This window comes from Hyperoodon ampullatus (genome assembly GCF_949752795.1).
Source record: "Hyperoodon ampullatus genome assembly, chromosome: 16".
NCBI lineage: Eukaryota > Metazoa > Chordata > Mammalia > Artiodactyla > Ziphiidae > Hyperoodon > Hyperoodon ampullatus.
The window spans coordinates 33,093,967-33,121,912 of record NC_136929.1 but is presented as its reverse complement, the minus strand read 5'-3'; the positions used below and the strand labels follow the sequence as shown (position 1 = coordinate 33,121,912).

General features: G+C 33.4%; 1 protein-coding gene across 5 annotated transcripts in view; it reads right to left on the bottom strand.

The window, feature by feature from the left end:
* Nucleotides 1-340: 340 nt before the first annotated feature.
* DACH1 (dachshund family transcription factor 1) overlaps nt 341-27,946 on the bottom strand; it is a gene marked incomplete at both ends in the record, with an annotated part of 419,718 nt that continues 392,112 nt past the window's right edge. For all 5 annotated transcript variants that reach the window (XM_079721820.1, XM_079721821.1, XM_079721823.1 and 2 more), the window contains one exon: nt 341-378. In XM_079721820.1, the coding sequence (XP_079577946.1) occupies nt 341-378 (38 nt within the window). The remainder of the gene's footprint in view (nt 379-27,946) is intronic.

Here is a 27,946-nt window from a genome sequence, read left to right as displayed (position 1 = left end):
AAAATGGTTCATTCCATTAAAAAAACAAAGCTAGGTCTTACTGAGACCTGCCTTTGACTCCATATACAAGTGTCCAGCAGCAAAGTTGCAATTATTAACTGTAAGAAGTTTGATACTTGTACATTTACAAACATTCTCAGGTCTCTGGTATGAACCACTGGTGAAAATCAATGAAGGAAACTTTTTTTTTTGTAGAATACTTAAACTTTTAAAGAACATTAATACACAAAATTGAGGAAGTTCCCTTAAAAGGACTTTATTTTTTTCCCGAGCTTTCCAATGACGAATATCTGACTGCAAAGTTCTTTACTATAACATGGACTTCTTCAACAGGAAAGATTCAGTACATGACAGTAGTTTTCAAATACAGTCTTCCATCTAAAAATGAACAACAAACAATAATTACTTATATGAAATCTGGGGGACAAATGTGAATATAAAAACTACATAGCCTGACATAAAATTTGTGGGTTTTATTCTATCTTCACTTACTTAGGAAGTAACATTTTTCACATATTCTCAAAGTTAATTTCATAGTTACATTGAATTTAAGTGACTGCAAAGAATACAACGTTTCTAGTTCTCATAAATATATATTTGCTATTTTGATATCAGTACGGAGCACTCAGAAAATAGATAAGAGTGTGTGTATGTGTTTTACTGATATGCAAAGCTAGTTGATTTCTGTTGAATGACAATTACTTTCTCCAAGCTTGCAGAACCAAATTTCTTTGAATGCACTCAGATATATCTCCATCAGGATAGACTGAGCTCCCATCTTACTTCTTAGAGGTGTTGTTAAATATACCGTGTAATGTAACTGTTGTGCACATTTGTTGCTATTTATGTGAAAGCCACTTGGTTTATTTCATCAATATCAATGAACTATAGCCTTTCCACCTTGAAGTGAGATTAAATGAACAATTAAATATTAATATATTACTCAGCTTTTACCTATTGAGAAACACACAGCTATGTGAAAAAGAAAAGTAAATCAAATCTTCAATAAACCCACTTGAATGAAGCAAAAATAAGGAATTAAAAATCCAGAGGACAAACAAAACAAAACATAAGCCTATTTCCCAAATGTAAGACTCTCCCAACTGTCCACTTTGTGGTGTGGTCTAAACCTTGGAAATATTTGTACAAAATATGTTTAAATTTCACGTTTTAATATCTACAGTAGAAGGTAATCAGAAAAGTAAAGTTTTCCAAAGAAATTTTTAAATGCATATTGCATTGTAAATGTTTGCAAAATGTCTGATAGCTTCAAGAATTAAAGCATAAGGAAATAGAAATAGCCTACAGTAAATTTAGGAAACAGAGAGTCTAAATATTTGCAGATTTCACCTTCAACGATAAGCTAATTGAGTGCTTATACATAATCTGTGGTAGATACAGTAATTAGTAAGGAGCTTAAGCCCGATGTTAAACTATTTTTCTACTTCACAGAAATATTGGTGTGCCTAAGTTTTATATTCCTACAACATGTTTTAGCTTAGCCTAGTTTGTATAGTTGGACTGTTACTTCCAGGATGTTATGGAATGCTGTTTGGCTTATTAATGTAGTCTAAGCACCCAGTATATGTTCAATAAAATGTGTTTGAATGAACGAATGAATGAATAAATCAGATATAGTTTTCATGTGATTTATACAAAATAGATAAATAAACCTAATAAACTAATATTATAAAAATAAACTGAAACTTTTCTTTCATATTCTTAGTATCATGTGGCTAAAAACTGGACCTTTTAAAAGATAATTTTGATCTTAATGTTTTTACTAAGAAAAGCAACTAAATTGTTTTAAAATTTAGTCATAGAAATAACCAAAGAAGTAGAACACTGATGCTTTAAACCAAAATTTTCTAATTTTTAGTCCTTATTTAATGTATCCTTACTTCTCTCTCCTTCCAATTATCTCAGTATTTCTATCATGTATTCACTTAAGTTGAGGATATCATTCTCATTCTTATTTTTTTTTAAATAGACAACATTTCCTAGGATTAGACGGGGGGAGAGAAACATTCTCAATTTCCCCCAAATTCAAATTTTATTCAGTGAAGTCCTTCAAAATACTTGTGGAAAAGAAATTATTTTCTCAAAATTAACATTTAAGTCTATGGAGTTTTAAAAAATCTTTGTACATTAAAGAAAAAAAAACTATGGGAATTCCCTGGTGGTCCAATGGTTAGAGCTCCTCGCTTCCACTGATGGGGGCCCAGGTTTGATCCCTGGTAAGCAGAACTAAGATTCCACAAGCCACAGGGCATGGCCAAAAAAAAAAATGTTTGTTAAAGAAAAAAATTAAAGTCTTGAAAAATTGTTTTCTAATCTTCTGTGATGTCTATAGCATATTAAGTAGAAGGAATGTAGTAGCAAAGAATGGATATATAGAAATCATTCATTAAGTATGAATCATTGTTTTCAAAGGTCCACTAGCCAAATTCTTCACCCAAGTGCTATATAATTTGCTACTGACTTTCTTCTCTAACCTTATACGTTACCCCTCTCCCTCAGTCAGTGACCCTGGCTCTCCTTTACATAGAATGGTGTGCCATTCTACATATGGCACACCAAGCTCTGCACTGCTTTGGAGTATTCAGGCCTGTTATTCCTTCTAGATGCCTCAAGATAAGTACCTCCTCCTTCCCCCGCTTACACTGATGCTCCCATTTATTAAACATCTCTATATAGAGTCTCCTATTTACTCTCCAACACAAGCACCCTAAGAATTAACTCCATAGCACTTTTTCTCACTTTGAAGTTACGTATGGGGAGGTTCTTACATGGCGAGACCCACGAAAGCAGCAGCCATATTTCTTTTCCCATCAGTATCAGAAGGAGAATGCTTCAGCATGATGCTTGCCTTAAAAGTTTTAATGCAGTCTCAAATGTTAAACTTTCAGAGAAATCAATTACTTATGCTTACATATTAAAAATAATTCCCTTTAGCATGTTAGAAATTTTAAAGTCTGTCTGAAACTAAATTTTAAAATACAAATATATTAATTAAAATTATAGCATGAATAATTATTTTATAAGATCCTTTAGATCATATACAAAGCATGTTTATAAAAATTATATACATTGTATTTATGTGCTCAGTACTTGATCTACTATAATAATCTACTTTTAATAAATGTCTCTTTAAATTTTTGACTAATGTTCCTAACAGATGGACAAAAGCATCAAGCATTAAGGATGCCAGCTATAAAATAGATCCCAACTGCTATAGTTAAGGCATTTCCATGATTAAATAATATTTAGACATCAGAGATTATCTGCCTTAGAATTACCTGGAAACAGAAACATACCAGGCATAGACTGACCCTACAGAGTAACTCCATTTCCCTTTGTCTGTGGAGCCTAACTTTCAAGGCAATTCTACCATATAATTTTGTCATCTTTATTAAAAACATAGTTATGGATAATTCAAAGTCTGTAAGAAAAAAAAGGTTTAAAGTAATTTTATGTTGGTCCAGAGAAGTTATATTGGCCCGCCCACCCGCAGCAAATAATCACATATGGATGTACCCAGAGAGCTACCAGCAGGCTTCTGAGTTATGGGACTGTAGGTTTATCTCAGGCTTCTGATAACAAACCACCGGAGAGCAAGCTGAATGGCAAGGGTGTTAGGAAGAATACATGGGCCCATAATTCAAACTGTGCCATGTTTTTTTATGTTATGTAATAATGGTGCCAATAATCTTTCCTTCCCCTACTCTTCAAACAGCAGGCAAAGTGATGGAGCCCTAGAGAAAGCCCTGTAAAAACAAGTACAGGATGGATATTATTGGAGTCCCTGAGTATTTTCATGGCTAAGACTTCATTATTCAGAGGTGTGTTGTTTGCATCTGGAAACTCAGAGGCTTATTCATGTTTTGTTTTAATGGCTGCCCTTTGTGCATTACACTTCCTTTCTAACTAGATAATCTCACACCTATTCGCTATTTCCTATATTGTCTTTATTTCTGCATTTGTTGGTCACAGAAAAATATGTTTTCCTGATGCTGAGCAGGGTTTATGAAACAATCATTCCTTGATATCTCAAATGGATGAGAACTTTTTTAAGATCAAGTAAGTTGGCAATAAAGGCAATAATGATTATCAACAGTATAGCTAATATTTTCTGAGCACCTATTGTGTTCAGGGCACTTTATAGGTTTTAAATATAAACTTCTCAACAACTCAACAAAATAGGTATTCTTAGTGCCTTTTACAAATAGGATATTAAGGCTCAAAAAGGTTAAGTTACCTTGCACATTTTCAAAAAACCAGTAAATAGAAGTGCAGTGATTAGATATTTGTGTGAACCCAAATCTATTCTGTTATGTCACTTCCTCTAACAAGCAATTGCAAGATCACTGGAGGAAATACCCTGTCTCTGATTTGCAGAGGTAAGGGACTGACTCTTGGACACCTTGGTACCATCAGTCTCCTTGCTTTGTGAATCTGTTCCTCACCATTTTCTCAGAAAATAGAGGTTTCCTTTTAGTATGCAGAGCCTCAACTGAACAACTTGAAATCAGAACTAAGATTCTTATAGTTTGGTTTATAGAGAAACTACCTTCCATTGACACAATGATTATTTGCTTTCGTAAGGGAGGTTGATATGACAAAAATCAAGTGACACTTTGTGCATGGGAGTACTTAATTAAAAAGTCTCTTCTAATTAAAAGCATGTGGGAGTAGGCACTGAGTGAAACTATTTAGATTACAAATTCCTAATAGTTCCAGAGTTCCAGAGTTCATTATGATTTGATGTTTACAGCTCTAATTTGGTGTATAAGAAAGTATCTAGATCACTGAATAGTTTATTGCAGGTGTGAATTTTTGTATGCTGCTTACTGTTATTATGCAGATTTGGATCGACAGAGGAGTTAAAGAAAAAATTTTAAACTCCTGATAAAAATGAATCTCAGGTTTTAACATTAAAGTTGAAATCTTCAACTCAGACCATTAAATATAAAGATTCTATCTGTTATTTGTTAGTTGTGGATGAGGAGGGAGAGATGGAGAATGTCACAAAATTTCCAGCTCTGTTTTGTGTTCGTGAATTAAGTTTGCTCTGTTTTAAATTTAATTTTTATTTTATATTAGAATATAGTTGATTTACAATGTTGTGTTAGTTTCAGGTGTACAGCAAAGTGATTCAGTTATACGTATACACTGATTTAACGTTTTTGCAGCTATTGTTATATGTAGTTATTTGTAACACCTAATGCTTATAGACAGATATATAATTTAGCTTTTATTCCATATATAAAACTAAAGTATTAATAGCTTGATCATTTACTTTAAAAAAATAATGATGTTTGTTCAATAACAATCACAATATATGATGAGATTTTATATTAGAAGATGGCATACAAATTGGAATAATTTCAAATTACTTGACACCAGAAATCCAATGCTTTCATTGTATGAAAATTAAGTGGAATCATTAACAAGGGAGTATGTTACTGAAAAGTATTACTCAGTAAGCAAATAGGTATATATTCCAGTTCTGAATAGAACTCCCTTGCAAAAACATCCACAAGGATCTACTTGTCTTTAGCACAAAGGGCTTAATAAATCACATTTCCTGTTAGAAAGTAGTTTAATTTAAAATGGCATCTATTTGTTCAAAACTTATATCCAGACACCTGTAATCTAATGAAGTTTGCTGCTTTCACAAAACAGTTGCATGTGCCCATATCTCACTCCTCCAGAGCTGAGGAAAATACGAACATAACAGAGGGCAAACATATAAGATCATACATTTAGAAAGTTTAATATTTACTTAAATAATATTAGGTCAGTATGAAATATAGTAACCCTGATCTTCTCTCAACAGAATGTCTTAATCATATAAAGTAAGGGAAACCAAAACAACTGATGAAAACAAATGTTAGTGATTCATGTGATATTTGATAAGACAACGAAAGGAAGTCAAAATAAAAGCAAACAAACAGGAACAGATGGGAAGGATCTCTGTCAAGTCATAACCCTTCTTCTAAAACCCCTAAAGGAAGAAGCTAATTAAAGAAAATATTGTTTCTTGCTTTTTTTATAATTTTATATTTAGAGTAAGAACATTCTGCTACTGCTGAGGCAAAGAAGCAGAGACACAAAGTCTACATTTAACATGAGAAATATTTTAAGAGAGATTTATGTTCAGCACAAGCTCTTTTACAAGAGAAGACTGGGTAAATATCATTTCTTCTCATGAAATGCAGATAATAACAGTATCAGCGATTTCCAGAAGTTATACTCAAGGTTGTGTTCAAATATAATGAAAAAGTAAAAACTGAAAAAGTTGCAACAGATTTTGAATTTTAGGTATTTCACGGTAATAGCTGCAGAACCTGAGGCCCACAGAGCTGGGTCAAAGTGAGAGAGGACTGAATCCCAGATCCCTTTTGAATGCTTTCTCTATAAACACCCAGTGCCATTCTAGAGAGTGGGCACGGACTATGTGTAAGAAGGCACATCAACCAGCGTATTCTCTCTATACAAGCCAAACATACTAGTACAAGCAGTAGATAATGGACTACTTAGTAGAACAACGTGGCCCAGCTCATTTGAAATCAGAGTAGATAATATGTTTATTACAAGGCTAGTATGAAGTAAAGCTCTTGACTGCAGCTAATACTGCAAACAAAAATAGTTTTATAATTGAGAACTGCTTTTAAATATTTTTCAGTTTTCTTCAAAGAAGAAAGTGCACGAGAGAACCTAGTCTAGTTTAAAACATGTCTGAGAACAGAGGATTATCTAAAGTTATGATATATAGATTAAAAGGTAACCACATTTTTAGACAAAAACAATGAAAGTGAATCCCTGTCCTTTACATGTGAAGAAACTTTGTATTAGACTCTAGGTAAGCACACTAATAGGGGAGAGACCTGAACTTTGACAATTTGACAAATTGGAGCAGGTGGAACTAGACTTTCGTTCTTGGGGAGCTAGAAGGAATCATCACTGGGCAGCCTGATCTAATCACACATTCTTTTTAAATGGGAAACTAAACAGACAAACCAGTAATGAAAGCTGAGCTGAAGAATGTGGAGAGAAGGCATTTGAAGATGTACAGATGGCTATGGTTAATCTTAGCCAGCTTGGAGTTATTTCACCAACTCCAGCCCTGGGCAAAATACATTTTCCAAATGGCTAGATCAGTTTAAAGTATCTCAGCTCTCCTGGGAAGTGACATTCTTGTTGTCAGTATCTTAAAGAGTCACTTTGCCTGAACTTCAGGCTCAACTATGATGTTGATGCTCTCTGTGGGCAAAGAGGAATTTACTACCAAAGGTTAAGATAATTTTGGTTTAGTGGGTATTAAAGATCTTTTATTCTGTAACTCAAGGATCTTCCCCAATTGGGGTAGAAATCTAGACCCTGTCGTTCTATGAACTGATATCTATTTATGAACTTAATGTTCTTAAAACCATATCTCCATGATTACAACCAAGCAAATTTGATTTTTAAAACATCATCATCATCAACTATCTACTGCTTGTCTATTTAACGGGGAACAGGCAAGTCTATACTTCATGTTACAAAATTAGCTCTCTGACAAAATGTTTTAGTTGTGAACGATCAGCCTATGCTCATGCAGATAGGGTTTGGATCCCATACATTGTATTACTAGGACCTAAGTGTTGTTACAACACTTGTCATAGGATCCAAACTCTTGTCCTCTCCTAAGTTGTTTTCACTATGCCAATACTTATACAGCTTTGCTATCCTAGAGAAATTGATTAAAGTCTAGCTATAATCTCTTTAAGAGTAGGTAACATACCATATCACTTTGTGTGTTTCTAGCACCTTGAACATTGCCTGGAACCTGGCAAGTGCTCAATAAATACATACAGAAAGAACTATCAAAGTAACATTACAAAATGAGGGGAAGATGGATATTATGTGCCTTTGGATATTATACCTTGAAAAGAACACAACGTCACTTGGGTAGTATACTGGCTTGGAATACACAACCTGAGTCTAATCATGAGGGAACATCAAATGCAAAATGAGAAACATTCTCTTAAGAGAGTTTTTTTCAAAAATGTCAAGTTTACAATTTTTTAAAAGGCCAAGGAAATGCACAAGATCAAAAAGACTAAAGAGAAATTACAACTTAATATAATGTGATCCTAATTTGGATTCAGGAAGGCTATAAATGCTATAAAGGACATGATTGGTTCAAATGACAAAATTAGAATTTCAATGTCAGTTTGAATAAAAGTACTGTGTCAATGAAATATTTACTGGGCTGATATATATGCTGTGTTTATGTATAAGATAACATCCTTATTTTTAATAAGTACCCTGTGAAATACGTATGGGTAAATATAACAGGTAAAGAACCATGATTTATACCTCTCACTCTCAAATACTTCAGAAAATACTACGCAGATAGAGAAAATTATAAAGCACATGAAACAAAACATTAACAATAAATGAATCATCATAAAATGCATATGAGAGTTTTAATACTTTTGAACTTTTCTATAAGTACAACTTTTTCAAATGTAAATTTAAAAAACAGTTTGCCTAAGTGAAATGAAATTTTAATACATCACCAATATCAGGTATTTATTCATAACTAGTTGAAGATTTACACTGTCCACTATCCACATACAATTTTTCACTGATTATATGGGAAGTATTCTCATGGTAAATATGTTTTGTGCTTAGGAGCAAGGTTTTGAAAAGTCCTATTCAAGTATTAGATAGTAAGACAATGCTTAGTGATTTTCTTAATATAGTTCTTCAGAAAAAACAGGTTCAGGTTCATGAAACTTACTGGACTGAGGGTATGCATATAAGCTGGATTCTGGTCTATTGGTCCATTATGTTTGAATAGTAAATTTACAATTGTAAAGTTTATGAAGTCTACCTAACTGTATTACTTGTTAGTGAGGGCTGTGTATGCTAATGTGCACTTGTTGGTATAAAGAAACTATTGTTCTGTTTGGCTGTTTGAAGCACAGGTTATCTTTTAAAAGTTTATGAAAAACAAAAACAAAAAGCAGAACACAGACATTGCTAAAGTTTTGTTTTGCTTCTGTAAATAAAGAAAAATTATATTGCTGCTAGGTCTGCTATGGTAAAGTATTTTTGTGTGTGTGTTCTAATCAAGTATTCATTAGTAAGAAGTGAGAATCCATGAGAGAGGTTAATGTACCATCAAGTGAGAATGGGGTACTTTGCACTTAGGTTGTCCTGATTGAAAGGTGAGACCTCCCCACTTCAGCAAAGAGAAGCACAATGGAATCTCTTATGACTTTCTCCATTCTTCTATTCATTTCTGGGAGAACAAAGGCTAAGACACAGGGATGGAAGGAAATCATTTGAGGGTATATCTGAACCTTAGTGATGATGGAAAAATTGTCTACTATGCTTAATAAAAATGGAGCATAAAAAAGTGATGCCTTATTTGATAAAAATAAGGTACTGCAGAGAAGAGAAACAAGGATCTTTCAAATCAAGCATCTGTATCCTTTAGAACTGCAAGCAACAAGCAAAATCTGCAGTGAATAAATTGAGTTTTCAGAAAAAATATATGTGTTATCTCTAGAGAACAAACCAAAGGTGGCAATTAGAAGGGCAGTTCTTATCAGAGTCTAGTTATTTTCTTTTAAGTTTGGCAGAAAAAATCATCTTTCTTTTAAAAGTTTAGCATTTTTATGTTTCTCTATTTTTTATAGCATGACTAATACAGTAATTTTAATAAAATTATATTTGTTTAGAGAAGTAATTGTGAATGAATAAAGTTCTAAATATCTAGAGCTCGATTTAACATTTATACAATGCTGAACCAAAATGCTGGTCTATTGCTAAACTTAACAAATGTCAAACATCAATGAAAGCTCTCAAATGTTTTCAGTAAGTATGAGAATTGTTTTTAACTAAAGAAATGGTACTTTTGTGGGGAATAGCTTTTCTTTACATCTCATCCAATGGAATCAAGTATTTAAACCACATGTGGGTGAGAACACTAACATGCTATACAAGAACTCTTAAACATGATAGTTCTCTGTGCACTAAACTCTAAAACTAATATATAAGGGATCAGTTCAGAGATGTGCAGAGACAGATTAAAGAGACAGATTATCAAACAGACAAGAAAGTGTGTTGACAGAATTATCATACCTAAAGAAAGAATATGAGAATCAGTTGAGTGTTTGTCAAACAGAGTTGATCAGGCAAGTTTTGGCAAATGCCCATTAAAACATGAACCAGGGATAAGGTTTCCATCAAAGACTGATGTGGACATCTGGTCTACCTTTACATACATTCCTGAGCTTATAAAATATTTGAATTATATAATACTCATTGGTCCGATCCCATTCTAACCAGGTAACTTGACAATTTTATTTTTTGCATAGCTCTCTATGGTAGGAATCCTCTAAGATGGCTAACAATGCCCCCTGCTACCTGGCAGTCACATCCTTGTGAGACAACTCTCCCCTTTAAGTGTGGGCTTTATCTAGTGACTTGCTTCTAATGAAGAGAATATGGCAAAAGCGATGAAAAGTCACTTCCAATATGAGATTATAAAAAACTGTGACTTTCTGCTGGCAGACACTCTTTCTCTGGATCTTTTCACTTGCTTGATCAGATGAAGTATGTTACCATGTACTGCGTTGCCCTAGGAAGGGTCCACATGACAAGGAACTGATGATGACTTCTGGCTAATAGCCAGCAAGGACCTGGGACCCTCAGTACAAAACCCTTGAGGACATGAGGCATGCCAACAGCCATATGACTGAGCTTGGAAGTAGAGCCTGACTCAGTTGAGTCTAGAGATGACTGCAGCCCCTGCCAAACCTTTTTTGCAGCCTGAGAGTGACCCCGAAGCATAGGACCCAGCTAAGCTACTCCCAGATTCCTCACATACAGAAACTGTGAAATAATAAATGATGTAAACCATGAAGTTTCAAAGTAGTTTGTTGTGCCACAATATATAATAAATACTCCTTCTTTTATAAGAAAGATGTGCTGGTCAATGTCACAGGTAAATATTTCAGTTCTTGTGACTTACAGTGTTTTAGTATATCTTAGTTTGCTTTCTTTTAGAACACAGAAAAGATTGATAACCCAACGCTGCATCTTGTGGAACTCACCAAGCCACATGCTGCCTTGTGAGTGCTCCTGGAAGTCTGCCTGCATTTCACAGAAACAGCAAAACCAAGTTGCATAATTCCCAGTACAATATTTCTTGTCTTACTATATCAAAATAGATTTTAAAAACCTCTCTGGTTTGCTACTAATGGAATAAGTTATTTTAAATCACAGAATATTTATTTTCACAATTGTAAAGGATTTGTTTTGCTCTTTTAAAAATATATATTTTTTGTGGAAGTGGAAGTTATTTGTATTACCTTAGGGTACTTTGATTCTATCGGGAATAAAACATAGATATTCCTTACAGATTGATGATTTTATTTCATGATATATGGTGACCTTCTCAGAATTAAAGACAGTAACTTTCAGTAGTCTAATCCTTATATTAAACTTGTTTCAGAATAATGACTGTATCAAATCACTTGATCCAGTGTGACAGAAGTAACCATCCTAGGAAATATTATAGCTCCATACTGCTGGAATTGTGACCATTTAATGAGCTATCAAAAAAGAAAAGAAAGAGAAGGAAAAAAAAAATTCTAGACCTCTCTATTAAAGCCACCTAGAAATCAGACAATCATTGTAATGTTTTTCAGAATCTTTGGTTCAGTAGTGGTGACTGGCTAAGTTCAGTTTTGGTTAAACTGGTGTCTTGCAATATTTGAAGCAATATTATTATACTGCATGTTTTCCAAGGAAATAAACATAATTCTTTGCAAATCGATCAGGAAAATATCAACAAAACAGCCACAAACAATAATAAATGTAAGACACTAAATGCTTTCTAAAATGGAAAGTAATGAAAAAAAAGACAAAATGTGCTATCACAAAAATATGCAATGCTAATAGACAATTTGGCATTTTATAACTTTTCTGTCTCTGTATACACAAAGAATTTCAGGAAGCATCTGAACACTCTAGACTTACTTACAATTTATGTTTAAGTTCCAATCAGTTTTCAGCATATATTAAATCCCATGAGATTGCCAAATTTCTTTAATACAATTTCAAAAAATAAACACAAAAATTCTACAAATAAACATCTTAAGTATAATAAATGTGCATATATTTAGAGGGAAGATAAATGCCAATATATGTATGAAATTCTGCCCTGGGTCATTGTAATATAGGCCACTATTTCCATTAAAATTAGTAGCTTGTGGCTGTGGTTACTGTCAGTATTGCCTTATTCTCCCATTGCTAGCAATTGTGACATGAATAAATTAAGTTATATCACCATGTAGATCATTATATCCTGAATTAAGGTTAGATTTCAAGAAACATTATGAAATTAAGGAACTCATCTAGGATTATGTCAAAACTACTTTATAATAAAATCTTTATTTTCCTACCATAGGGACTATACACTACTCTTAATTTCAGGGCTATTTCTCAGTTGCACTTGGACAATACCAAATTGTTCAACCAGGAATGCTTATTTTACCTTAATAACCCTGATTCATTTCAGTTGGATTTCAGTTCCATCTCTTTTTAAGGTAACTTACTTGTACAGTATAAAAATATTAAGTTGTAAGTCTTGGATAATAAACCTTGCCTTTTCTCATTAAATCTTTTTTTTTTTTTGCGGTACGCAGGCCTCTCACTGCTGTGGCCTCTCCCGCTGCGGAGCACAGGCTCCAGACGCACAGGCCCAGCGGCCACGGCCCATGGGCCCAGATGCTCCGCGGCACGCAGGATCCTCCCTGACAGAGGCATGAACCCATGTCCCCTGCATCGGCAGGCGGACCCTCAACCACTGCGCCACCAGGGAAGCCCCTCTCATCCAGTCTTTGATAGATAGCATCATGGTGTCTGAATGAGGAGTTCACTGCTTTATCAGGCTTCTTTAACAGTCCCTGTTCTTTAGGAGTTCAGCACTCAGATGAGGATTCTCTAAATGCTGTAACTCTAACCAGACTCTTGATGACTCTATTACCAAATGCCTTATGTATTGAAAAATCATGGTGCTCGTAAAGCTTAAAATAAGACTAGTATTCTTTTGGCAGATCACAAACTTGTTGTGATAATTCAGAACACTATTAGATGAGCACTTTTTCTTTACTTACCAAGTCTAAAAAAATGTGTAATTTTTACTTTCCCTTCATCTAAATAAGAGTGCATTATACTGTTCAAATGATTGCAAAGAATATCAATGCATTAGAGGGAAAAGCTAACAATGAGAGTAAATGATTGCTGCATTTTTTTATGACTCTATTCAATGTAGTTTGATTACTTGAAAGGACTGGTATCCAACATACTGCCATACAAAACAATATCATGAAAAATACATGTCTCTTAATGCAAAGTTGAACTGACAGCTTGTCATAGGTAAAATCTGCAGAATCAACAAAGATGCAAAATAACTAAGTCAAAATATGAATTATCTAATATACCACTATGTATTTTTATCATTCTTTATTCTAATTTTATGTATATAATATAGAACTGTAAATTTTTTGGTTCCAGTTTTATTACACTCACTTTAATGGACAAAATTCAATGCTGAGTAATCCATCCTTTCTAACTGCTGTAAAAAAAGCTACATTGTTTTCTCTATTTAAAAAAAATATGTATTAGGTTATTCATTACAAATAAGGATGGTGCAAAGTGAGAGAAATCTGTTAACTCATAACCATTTGAACATACTTTGCTTCCCAATGTTGCATTTGTTACTTATCATAATCTTTTCTTGGGGTGGAGGGAGGGTGGATTGATACTCTGGCCTTTTCAGAAGAATGTCAACATCAACATTATGAAAAAAGATTCTATATTTTCTACATAAGACTTTAATGGTGCCCAAAGCTATGTTTCTTGTCTAGACTTTACATTGAAATCGCCTCACATTCAAGTGCCTGCTCTATGTCTACCTAGATGGGTACTCTTCAACTCTTATCTAAAAGCCCAGTTGTCATATCAAAACAAGTAGCAAGAAGGCAAACTCATCATCCTGTACTCTAGCCTGAATCTCTTTCCCAGATTATCTATTTCAAATTACCAACCATTATTTTCTAAGCCCTGCAGTTTGATTCCCCTTGTATTTCAAATGCACCTTCCTATTTATTTTTTGCCCACCACCATAATTTGGATTGTCACTACTTCATTTGTGAATACATTACATTCTTCATTTCACTCTTTATCAACTCCTCCTATACAATGTTTATATTGTATTTAGGATTTAGTATATTTATTTCAGATGTAAAACAAGGGGAACCAGGTTTCCATTTTAATAAATATTATTTAGGAATCTGTTTAAAGCCATACTCAGAAGCAGTCATAATATTTATTTCTCTTGTTTGCAAAAATTATATAAAATATGTCAATAATGTGGCTTCTCAGAGATTTAGACTTACATATGTAGACTTAAATGAATCTTCTCCAATCATGCAATTGGAATTAATTGCTTTGTTTGTGTTCCGAAAGTATTTTGTTTACATTTCAGAAGCAGTAGATCAAAGTGTTATTCATTAAAAGAGAACAATACATCTTTTATAGCTTTTGAGAAAAAAATCAAGTTTTCTAAATTTCAGATTTAATCTATTAAATTAACTTTATGCCTTGGAACATGTATGTTCCCAATAGTATACTAGTGAGTTCTTATAAACAACAAATCTAAAAATGAATTACACTGGAAAAACTTCAAAGTTTGGCTACCTAAAATGTTTATAGAGTATGTTAGTTTTTAAATAAAGAGAATGTAGACACATGATATAGCCATATTTTAATATGTTAAAATTATTCCTGTTTCATATAAAAATTTAAATGTATAAATATTTCATATTTTTATATAAGTAAAATTTGACTTATAGTTCCTACCATCCCTGAACAATGCCTTGACACCCACAGCTTTATCAATAGGAATTAACTCAATATGTATTTTATTAGAATTATTTATGTTTCTCTGTAACTCATGAGAGTATGAATTATTTAGAAAAGATTCCATGTCCTTTGCATTTTTTCTGGCCCCAGCACTTCATTATTAAGCATTTGTTAAAATGAATTAGTTACAGCAGATTATATGTTAAAAAACTCAAAAACTACACTAGTATTAAAGTTAAGTGCTAGTTTAACTTTTTAGTCAAAGATATCAGTTTTAAAGCAAGACATTGTTTAACTTTAATGCAGGGCTTTTGGAGTCTGCAAAATACTAAACATGGACTTTGAAAATCCAAGAAGATATATAATTTTTTTTTAAATGACACTCATTTTTCACAGGAAACCATTTAAAAATTTTGTTCTCGCCAAATGTTCATGAGATGATCCTCAGACGAGGACACTGATAGCAGTCTGGAAGGTATGTTGGAAAATCATGATTATCTATGTTTTTCCATTCCACACTGTAGTGAAGATTTTACAGTAATTGAAATGAGGTGTTAAAGTTAGAGGAGTTTCAAAGAGAGAGCAGATGAAAAATACTTAATTGAAAGTAATGAGAACAGAAATTTTAAGGTTTTATTACTACTTAAATTCATGGTTTTGGCACTTCTAGAATTTTCCTTCATGAGATATCTTTACATTCTGTATTTATTAGCCTAACCATATGAAAATGTAGACCTTCAGTTAATGTTTAGAGAGGGAGAAGACAAAAACTACAGTGAAGAAGAAGCTAAAATTAAAAGTAAGCAAAAAAATGTGAAAACCAATATTTTATTATGTTTGTCACACCGCTAACTTGTTTTATTGAGAAATTATAAATGCTGCCAATAGTAAAAAGCAATAAAAGTCATTATTTTCAAGTCTATAAACAAACAGTCACTGATCCATTAAACATTGCTAAAATTGCATGCATACTTGTTCCCTAATACTTCATGTAAAAACACCACTTCAAGTGTTAAAATATATAAAGCCCATAGATTTGGAATGATGAGATAAAAAATTACTCCTTTGTTGACTATAAATTTTTAACATTAAGAAAATATTTGGAAAGGTTTTTTGTTTTTTGTTTTTTGTTTTTTTTTTTTGTGGTATGCGGGCCTCTCACTGTTGTGGCCTCTCCCATTGCGGAGCACAGGCTCCGGACGTGCAGGCCCAGCGGTCATGGCTCATGGGCCCAGCCACTCCGCGGCATGTGGGATCTTCCTGGACCAGGGCACGAACCCGTGTCCCCTGCATCGGCAGGCGGACTCTCAACCACTGCGCCACCAGGGAAGCCCTGGAAAGGTTTTTTGCATTCCTTTGTTTTGGAAAAATAACATGCAAAGGAGCCAACTGAGTTGTGATAATTCACAGCTTTTCTATGTGAATTGTTACATTTAAATAAATGCTTGTGTTCTAATTTTCTCACAAAGGAAGAGAATTGCATTTTGAAATGCTATTGAAAACAAGGAACCCAAGAACTGCTTTTGAAATCAAAGTGGGAAGTTAGTCCACAATTTTTATGTGACTTCACTAAAACAAAACAACCCCCCAAAAATCTAGCTATACTGAAATGTAAGTATATAAACTTCCTAAAAATATTCACCTAATTTTTGTATGTTTATTTACAACCACTCAAGCATTAATTTTCATAACATTTTAATTTCATAACATTTTCACCATATAGATCAATGCTATCAGTACTTTTGGAATTAGTCGGTCAAGATTTTTGTTGTGGATGTGCAATTATGAAATGAGAGAATGTGGAAACTAAGTTAAATATTATTCCCATCGTTGGACCAAAACAAAGTTTGCTCTGTTGTTAACAAGATAGCTCATATTCCTTAGTGCTTTTACTTCTTTCGAATGGATCATTTGTTGTAGTGGGAGCCATGGTTTACTGATGACCAATCCCACGTCCTGGATTTGGACTTGACATGGGTAACTTTGTGAGAGCCAGTAAGGAGGTTTCTGTCTAGCCTGCACTAAAATCAGTTCAATGCAATGGAGCCACCTTGCCCTACTTTGCTGTATTAATAGGTGTAACAAGGAACTGTAAGTCACTAATCGAAGTTTGCCTGCATTTTAACTCATTATAAGGCTACAATAAACTATCTACAAATAGTGGGATGATATGATATGGAAAAACAGTTTCTTACAGTCACATTTTGATTCTGCTGCTGATAAACCTTGGAAAATTAGTGTAAATATATCACACATCTCAATAAGGTTCCACCTGGGAAAGCTATGAAGAATTATAAGAAATTTACTATTCTAAAAGACCATAAGCATATGAGTGCCATGCCATTAACATTTTTCTTTTTATCTACCACATTTACTTCACTCTTTTCATTTACTGAAACTTGGATATGTTAACCAAGATTGGTTCTGAATTCCTAGGGAAATATAAGCCAAGGAGCTACATTATATAATTAACAAAACCTTTAAATTAAATGACCTTCTGCATTTATTTAAATGCATCTCATTCTAATAATTTAAGAAGTAAAATTAGAATCTATAAAACAGAAAATTTCACATTTTTAATCCTTTGCAATAATCAAACCACTAAAGTCCCTGATAAAATGGAATAAATCTGAATTGTACACATTTGAAAAAATGATATGGGCAGGTGGACCTCAAAATTCTATCTCAAAAGTATGTATGAATTCAAAGCAGTTAGGGGAAGTCATTGCATTCACTCTAAAAAGCTTGGAGAGCTGTTCTCTTTCCTAGTGATTTATTTTTATTTTCAATTTGGATTACATATTGACAATCTGATATATTATGAGTTTTTTATTGAGAGAACTTTTTTTCTGTCTTACTATTATCAGAGAACATAAATGAACATTTATCGTGTTAAGGCTTCCACATTTTTTTTTTCTTTTTGCACGGTACGCGGACCTCTCACTGTTGTGGCCTCTCCTGTTGCGGAGCACAGGCTCCGGATGCACAGGCTCAGCGGCCATGGCTCACGGGCCCAGCCGCTCCGCGGCATGTGGGATCTTCCTGGACCAGGGCATGAACCCGTGTCCCCTGCATCAGCAGGCGGACTCAACCACTGAGCCACCAGGGAAGCCCCTTCCACATTTTTTTTAAAAATCTGTCATTTTATATAAAAATGTGTATCTTTCAGTTCCCTCAGGAAACGTATATGGTCGTACCAAGCTTATGGTCCTACTTGGGCAATAGTTGGCTTGAACCCAGAACCATATGTGGGTTTAGAAAAGGAATGTACTGTCTATCCTTATTGTCTTATATCTAATCTTTTCTCATTTGTGAAATTTCTCTTTATTCCCAACATTTAAACTAGAGATAAAGTCTAGACTCTGAGATTTCATATAACATTGCTGGAGAAACATAAAAATCAGTCCAAAGACTATGATAACTTGGAACAAGGTGGACCTAAAACTATATTAACCAGCATGAGCCATGAAGAAAAAATAAACACATTGAAATTATTAATACAAGTAAATACCAGTTCATCATGGAAAATAAATAATTAATCTTAATCTGTGAAAATGGGAATTTCATAAGTAAATGTAAAAGCATAGTACAGAATCAAAGTTAAACACAGCACACCTGATTATGTATGGGAATAATTTGTGGTCTAAAATCTCCCCATCCAATGCTCTTTCTGCCAGGGAGAAATAAATAAAGAATGAGAGTCAGATCCAATAATTTGTAGCCATTATTCATCATTTTATAGGTGTAATTAGTATGCTTAGGTGAAACTATGTTTGGAGATTTACTATCTCTGGAGTATGATTATCTATGAATTTTAAAAGTCTGCAGTTACTCCACACTATATGAAAATACAAACCATATTAATAGAAATTTGCCAAAATATAATACAAAAATTAAGAAGTTCTAACACTTTTATCTTAAATGAGTCAAAAACAGCTGGTTTATCTTTTATTTAATTTGAAAAGAGATAAGTAATAATACAGAGCTGAAAATAAATCTCCTTAAGCCATATTGTTTAAATTGACATAAATATTGAAACCTACAATTTGTCATGAATTTTTTAAATGCCTTGAAAAAGCTGGTGAATATTATTTTCATTTTCCAGCTTAAAATACACTAAAAGAAAAAGTATGTGCCACATATTGAAAAAAAATATTCATTGGCTTAAGATAATTTTTTAAAATCCAAATAGTGTTTAATGTTCACCAAAAATGAATAATATTGCAAGTACTATTACATTAAATTTGTGCATAATTGTAGAAATAGCAAATTCTTTATAGCATAGCCTTTACTTACTTGTAAGTTCTTATATTAATTGTAAGATCATATATTAATTCATTTGATCCCTGTAACACCTCTGTGAGGTGAATATCATGATCATTTTCTATGTTTTATGGATAAGGAACTCTCATAATCAAATAGTTTAATTTACACACTGTGTTATACAGATAATAAATAGCAGTGTGGAGATTCGAACCCAAGCAGTCTGTATCCAGAATCCACATACCCGTAATGGACCATGAATACATTGTGTGTGTGTGTGGGGGGGTGTTTGGGTGTGAGTGTGTGTGTTTATACTCATAAAAACTCAGATGTCTCTGCCATTTTGACAGGATAAAAATATCAGCAATAGAGAAGGTCTCAGCAGTTAAAATCAGAACATTAATGAATCGTGGTATCGATACTAGACTATGGCTTCTAGTCCCACATTGTTCTCCTAAGACTAAATCGTCTTACTGTTAATTCTAATAATTTAGAAATCAGTTATTTAAATAAATCATCAATGTTAATGCCAAAAGTATTGGCATTTACTTTGTAACTGATTAATAATTATCTTTATAACCTAATGGATTTATTTTTCTTTTTATATTAGAGAAAACTCCATGAGAAATTGCAAATTTTGAGAGTGGTTTCAGGGCTAAAAAATAACCATTGCCTAAAGAAAATGCCTTTTTACTTCCCTGAAGATGAATCCTACAGGAAACCAATGTCAATTTAATTGATATTATCATATTACTAAACTTTACACGGGAAGAACTAGAATATATTTGCATTTTAAATCTTAATCCTTAAAAATTTATGCCACCCTCATTATTTGGTTGAACATTGAGCCAGTTACAGCCACTTCATAAATTATCATGAGATACAAAGATGGATGTCATATAAGAGCAAGGCATATAGAGTCAAAGGGACGAGAAGGTCCTTAGTTCACAGTCTGATTCCAAGCAATTTGCTTTAAGACCATGTTCCTCAGTTTCCTCAAATATAAAATGGGCATGCTGTGAAGATCAACACAAATAATGTATTTGAAAAAGCTGTGCAAACTTACAATTGCTTTAGAAAAGTTAACCGATGTTCTCTGTAATATCCCGAATCACTGCTGTATCAAAAAGGATGAGTACCATTCTCAGGTCACCAACGTCCCTTCCCTAATGTCTTTTTAACTTCCAGGCTCCTTCCTCATCCTCTTACTCACCTCTTTTGAATATATACTATTTGGCACTTGATGAAATTTTGGATTTCATTTCTCCCAAGGCACATCTCTTGCTTTTCACTATGATCCTTTAGTTTGTGAGAGAAGAAACACCTGCTGCCTTTCTTCAGCAGGCAGATTTAGAATAAAGTTAGCACTGTAATGCTTCTTCCAGGACATACTGTCAATCCAGCAGTTATTAAAAACAGCAAGTGGATTTTAATGGACTAATTTCTTTGAAACAGCTAAAATATTTTCAACAAAGGAACCATTTCCCAAACAATTAAACATACTGATTTTTCATATATATATATATATATATATATATATATATATATCCTCTGGTTGCCCACTATTTCAGCCATAAAAATATCATTACCATTGAAAGAAATGATCGGGTTTTTGTAAATCTTACTTTTATTTATTTATTATTATTATTATTATTATTATTATTATTAATTTTTGCGGTACGTGGGCCTCTCACTGTTGTGGCCTCTCCCGTTGTGGAGCACAGGCTCCGGAAGTGCAGGCTCAGTGGCCATGGCTCACGGGCCCAGCCGCTCTGCGGCATGTGAGATCTTCCCGGACCGGGGCATGAACCTGTGTCCCCTGCATCGGCAGGCAGACTCTCAACCACTGCACCACCAAGGAAGCCAAATCTTGCTTTTAAAACGAAATAGTTATATTCATGTATTCATTTACCGACTGCCTTGCCACCTTTGAGAAAGTGAAATTGGACTTTTTTTTAAAGTGTTGCTGTTGTAAAATGATACTGAATGCTAAATAATGTGCTTGTTTGTTTTTCAGCTGTTGTAAGTCTAAAGAGGTTTTCTGAATACTTCAATTATAAAAACATTTAAAACATACAAACTTGTGCAATTTTTATTTTAATGAAGATGAGAAGTTCATTAAAGAAGATAAATATTTCATTAGATGTTAAATAAAACAAAGAGATTTTTTGGCTTCTCTCAGCACAAAATTCCTTTGAAAGATTAATTAATACTTGCAAATTATGCAAATTAGACCCATGCAAATATTTTATGAAGACAATTAAGGGAACCATTAATTACTGCTTTTTTTGCTTCAGTGAGATTCATTCATTTAATTTTAATTTCACTTTAACTGTTTTGATGTATAATCTTGCAGCTAAGAACTTTATCTTTCCTGGCGGGTCACTTAAACTTATAAATTTCATCCAGTAAGCGAACAGAAATCTGTAAAGATATTCTCTAGACTATGTTAAGTATCAAGAGAAATTTCTGACACAATGCACTCCCAGAAACAGGGAAACTGGAAGGGAATGTGAGCTCATTCTTGGACAAGTTTCAACTGCTGGAAAAGCAATTAATTTGCTTTGGCTGTGCTAATATAGGGGAATTAGAAAGTGTGACACAAGACAAATAGAAATAATTAGTTCTCCAAAATGATGTTCTCATTAATATGGTTCGAACAGTAGAAATAAAAAACATTATTGTGGCATGTCTGCATTCTGTTCCTAACCATGGGAGGTAGAATAATGCACCATAAGCATTCTTACATTTATAGTCTAAATGATGATGTTTCTTTTTTTTTCTAAAGGAGAATTTACAGCAAGGGGGATAATATATCTCAAAAGTCTAGACATATACATGATATAAATTGATCACATACTTTCCATCATCATGTTTTTACATACCAATTCTTAAAATGTTGTTCATATAAATTCTGTAGTTTAGTGAATAGACTTTAAAATGAGGGTCTTTTTCTGTAATTTAAATATTTTCAGATCAATTTTATAACTCTTAAAGTATCAATAACATTTCTCAGAAAATAAAAGAAAACATGTATAGATGGCCAGGGTATTTTTACTTTCTAAGGGTGAATATAAAAAGAGAAAACAGATTTTGTGAATATGAACCACAAATCTATATTACTAAATGGTAACTGTCTTCAGCTTCGGTAGACTTTATATAAATTTTCTACTATTACGATCTCCAGTGAGCAAGTTAATTGGATACAAAGGCCATCCAATTTTTCCCTTGATAATAAGGGTGAAAAATACTCAAAGCAAAAACTTAAATAAATTTTCCTTAAATCTGAAGGTGATAATATATTGTCTAAAAACTAATAAATTAATTTCTTGACCATAATGAAAAACAATGTCCTGAATTGACTAGTTAGTCATAATAATAGAAGTATCATTGATAAATATAAATATAAAATTAAAATGACAGAGGCTATTTTCCTACCTATTCTCTGACACTTCTATAGTGCTGCAGCCAGTCACTGTTAGTATGGTCCAATGAAAAGTTACAAGTGGACATACATTCTCATTGATATTCGTTGAGCTCTTTAACATTTTCTAAAAATAGATCTTAAAATTAAATTTTCTTTCTTACAAGGATGACCTCATTCCATTCATCCTTAAATTCTAAATTCCCTAGATTTCTTTTGCATATTTACACTCCCCACACAGATGTATGTTACACCTTCTAAATTAAGATCATCTGTGACTTTCATTGACACACTGTTTAACCACTCTTCCATATCACTAATTACGATGTTAAATCAACATGGATCTAGCATTGATCTTTAGCCCCCCATGCTAATATCTGTCCCAATTTCCATTTATCAATATTCTTTGATTATGGTCTTCAGACAGTATTCAAGCCACGATAAAAACATGTTCATGAACAAGCCAATTTAATTCAATTTTTCAATTTTATCTATGCTAACAAAATATTATTATATTTTCCATTAATAACTGCTCTATTTCAATCCTTAAAAGCAATTTAGTTGTACAATGTCCATTTCCCCTCTCTAAACTTCCAATTCCAATTCATTCTTCCTGATATTCTCTATATCCCCTAAAATCTCATAGCACCTACCACTTATATTATCACTTTTACTAGGAAATATGACGTCAAATATACTACAAACTATGCCCAATCATTTGGCCTTACTTTACTCTGCCTAATATTTGGGCAATGGAATAAAAATTAAAATTACACCACAAAACGTCATTTTACGTCACAACTCAACACAAACATATTAAAATAACAATTTTTTTTTTTGTAAGAAACAGGAGTTTAGAAAATTAGCTCTATGGAAATAACACATTGAAAATAATTTTATATAAGTATAATTCTAATGAATTACAATTTAATACTATTTTGAGCAACTTCATACTTCTCACCATGTCTGATTTCAGGTATAATTAGTTGAAATTACATAAGACATTTCCAACAGACCTATAAGAGACCTTCAGCATTTGGAGTTTAATCATATCTGCCTACATTCAAAAACAAGATTTACTTTTTTATATATGTCTTAAAAGAATAAATATGCTTATACTGAAATTATAAGAAATATTATTCTAAAATTTTATAAAATATTACAACTCATGAGTATCACTTAAACTTTCTATTTAATAATAATAACTCTTATTGTCTAGTTAAATGAGTAAACAATGACCTATGATAACTATGGAACATTAGCCTGTTTATTGGTTACTGCCTGCAATCAATATCATCTTTTGTTCAACTTAATCAATGTTGTTTAGATTGATTAGCTGCATTGAAATGCTGCCAAACAACAGAAACCAGTGCCAAGGGACTAGAAGTAAATTTATTATTGTTTTTTTTTTGTTCATAGTAATATAATTCTAGTATTTATTTTTTAAGATCAAGAAAAATAGTTTGAGGTAATCCCTAAGGTGATTACACTTTCTAAATGAATAAACAATAGTCAGTATGCACTGTAGGCAGCCCAGAAATCAGTATTAAGCAAATCTTCCTTTTTTTTTTAAATGAAAGCCTCCCTCTTTTAAGCTAAATAAAGACATTTTATACATAGAAAATTAGGTTCAGGTAACAAAAACTTTCTTGTAAATTTCTGCAAACACTTTACTGTGGGACTAAATCAACATTATGATATAAATAGAGACCAATTTCCTAAAAAATAGAAAAGTAAATTATATGTTAGAGTAATAATAGCTTCAGTGTTTACCAGTTGCTAGGCACTATAAATATGTTAACTTGTAATAATAAAATTTAATATTAACAGCTAAAACTTAACTGTGTACATACTATTTCTCAGCATATGCTAAGTGCTTTATGGGTTATTTTATTTAATCCTCACAGTAAGGCTCTGAGGTTAAGCAATTACTATAGGAAAAAAAAATAGTGGAGAAAAGATTTGAATATAGACCTGACTCTTAGCATTTCTTTTTTTTTTTTTTTTTTTTCACAGGCCTAGCCGCTCCGGGGCATGTGGGATATTCCCGGACCGGGGCACGAACCCGTGTCCCCTGCATCGGCAGGCAGACTCTCAACCACTGTACCACCAGGGAAGCCCTCCTAGCATTTCTTAACTGGTAGATTCTGTAGAGGTGTCTAGAGAACCTCCAACCCCACATTAAACTTATGCGTCTATTTTAAGGATTAGAAATAGAAATATGCATAAGACAATTATGTGAAATCAAATTTAAACCATACTTTCATATAAATCTTTAAAGTGGTAAGTTTAAGTAAGGTTCAGCGTAGAACCTTCACAGTGTAGGAGTCTTGGGATACCATTTAGCAACTCTGTTAAACCACATACTGTTGGAGAAATGAAAATGCTCTTCAAATGTCTTACACTGAATCAAAATTGGATTTGTGTCTGATTTTAAATTTGTCCTAAGTTCATTGCATGCTAAGTTGTAGGGGTGTAGATAAATCTTTTATCTAAATATGATTAATCTCTTAATTTCTTTTATTGCCACTTTCTTCATTTAGAATGAAGTTTTCCCTAGTGTGTCTGGAAGTGTCTGTAAACATGGTATAGGCATAAATGACTGATTAAAAAGTAAAAAGCTGGAAAAGAAACATTTTTTTTCCAACTACACATCATTCCCTAGCTGCTATCAGTACACTGTTTGAATTTTTGAAGTCATTAACAGGCAATGTGCTAACTATCCACATTGAGTGACGGGGCTTCAAATAACTATCCTAGAAGAGAGACACGTAAATCCAGACAGCAAAGCATGGAGGAAAGAACAAAGACTCCAGGGTCATAAGTCTGAATTTAAATGTCAGCAATCCCACTAACTCATAGTGCAAATGTGAGAATGTTAATTAGCCATTCTGCATGTTTGTTATCTTACATTTAAATTAGAATATACAGGAAAGGCTCAATAAATATGAGCTCCTAATCCACCTTACTGTTTTAATAAGCAAATACTCTACTTACTGTGTAACATCACTAAGTCTAAATAAAAGAAAATGTATTACTAGGACACTCAATATGTGCTGGAACATTTGACTCAATAGAAATAGCTTGATAAAAGATACAAATTTCACTCATAAACTTGACCTGCATTATAATGTTTTAGATCTATAAGTTACTAAACAAAATATAATAATAACATAGTTTAAAAGAACAATATTTGGGCTTCCCTGGTGACGCAGTGATTGAGAGTCCGCCTGCCGATGCAGGGGACACGGGTCCGTGCCCCAGTCCGGGAAGATCCCACATGCCGCGGAGCGGCTGGGCCCGTGAGCCATGGCCGCTGAGCCTGCGCGTCCAGAGCCTGTGCTCCACAACGGGAGAGGCCACAACAGTGAGAGGCCCACATACCGCAAAAAAAAAAAAAAAAAAAAAAAGAACAACATTTTAACAATCCTAATCTAAAAACAATCGGGGAGAAAATAGGGGATGTGAAAAGCAGTTGGACATGTTGTATTCCCATCTCCAGTTAGCTCATGGTGTAACCTTTATCAAGTCATGTACCCTTACTAAACCTCGGTTTCCTCTCTTGCAAAATGAAGAGATTTAACTTATCTTTAAAGCCCCTTCCCAGTGCTAAGGCAGTAACATCATATAAGTGTGCTTGGCATTTCATCAGTGTTCAATAAACATTTGTTGAATAAATGAATAATTTTCAAATTTAGCATGTATCTTCAAATATCTAGGAAACAGAAAGAAGATATGTTTAAATTGGAACAAAAAGATTGTTAATTTGAAGGCAAGTCTTTTATGTCCTTTGATTGGAAGAACATCTGGTTTTCTATGATCTGAGATCAGTCAAAAATAGAATAAAAAGCCAAACAGTTTTGATTATGGACATTGGATGTAAATAAAAGAGATGTACTTTCAAGTGGAGTCAAGATTTTGCAAGCATAACTTGCAGATATCCTAAGATGTCAGAGGAACTGTGGTCCACATTCCCACTGATTTCAACAATTACTTTTTGGTTTAAGAGGATGGGTTTTTACTTAGAAGGAAAAAGCAGAAAGCTGTTATTTTGCAAGTGAACTTTTCAGACTTTTTGAAAATTTATAAAAGACATAGATAAAACAGTACTAATTCATGATTCTCCCATGTTATAGTTCATATCTATATATTGAACACCTAAACAATATACAGAGATTAAACCATTTGAAATTATAGGAAACAAATCAGGAAAGAAGCATGAGGTTAATGTTTATAAAACCAAAGAAGAAAGTGTTATTTAAGAAATGTGATTATGGTATATTAAGTTAAATATAAATTTAAAATGGATGTAAGTGAATATCCACAGAATCCAAATCTTGGGTCAAATGTGTAAGAAGAATTAGAAATGCACACAGGAAGAAAAAACACATTCTGTTGATTCAGCTCTTAGATAGAAAAATTCTGCCAGAATTTGTAATTCTGACTTTCCTAGGAGGAATCATATTATCCTTTGTTTCCTCCCATCAGTATCTCCAACCAATGTCTGAAAAATGTCAGGACAATAGGGATCCTTAACATCTATCCTCAAGATCTAACAAAGGTCCTAATTCCTTTGGGGAATATATAGCAAGCATCACAATGTGTCAAACATTTGGGCACCATAAATGAGACACAAATATCTGACATATTAGGATGTACGTGTCAAGCATATAGACACTAGGAGCACAGTGGTGAACAGAACAGGCCTGGTTCATTCCCTGCCTGGCTACCATCCAGAGAAAGGAGGAAGAAGACATTAAAAAAGGAACTACCGACGAACAGCTATTATTGTGGAGAAGAGAAAGGTATGATAAGAACCTCTAAGTGGAGGAACTAGACCCATGGAGCAGGGAGAGGCTGTAAGGGTAGGTATGGAGTCTGGGAAGCATACCTGGAGTTTGTGACTTCTAAGATGAGACTTAAAGGATGGGTAAGTAAAGGCAGGAAAGAGGGGGAAATGTAGTTGGTAGGTGGAGAAAGCTGTGAGGCTTTATGGGAAAAAAAAATTTCCAGTATGACAGAACAGAGAGTGAAGGGCAAAAGTTGCGATTGTGTGTAGAAGGCAAGGGAGGGAAATGTCAAGCTTCACTTCCCTCACTGTATTTAAGGAGGATATTGGATTGGACAGATGTGGGAACCATAGAGAAGGAACATGGAGGAAGACAGGTTTGCAGGAGGGAGGAGTGAAGAATCCTTTAGGTTTGGTGCCCTGGATTTTGAGGTCCCTGTGAGATAGCCAAATACAAATGTGATATTATTTGGAACTCTTAAGAGATGTCTGGATTGGCTGGAGAGATATTTTTTAAATTGTTAAAATATGTAAGTTAA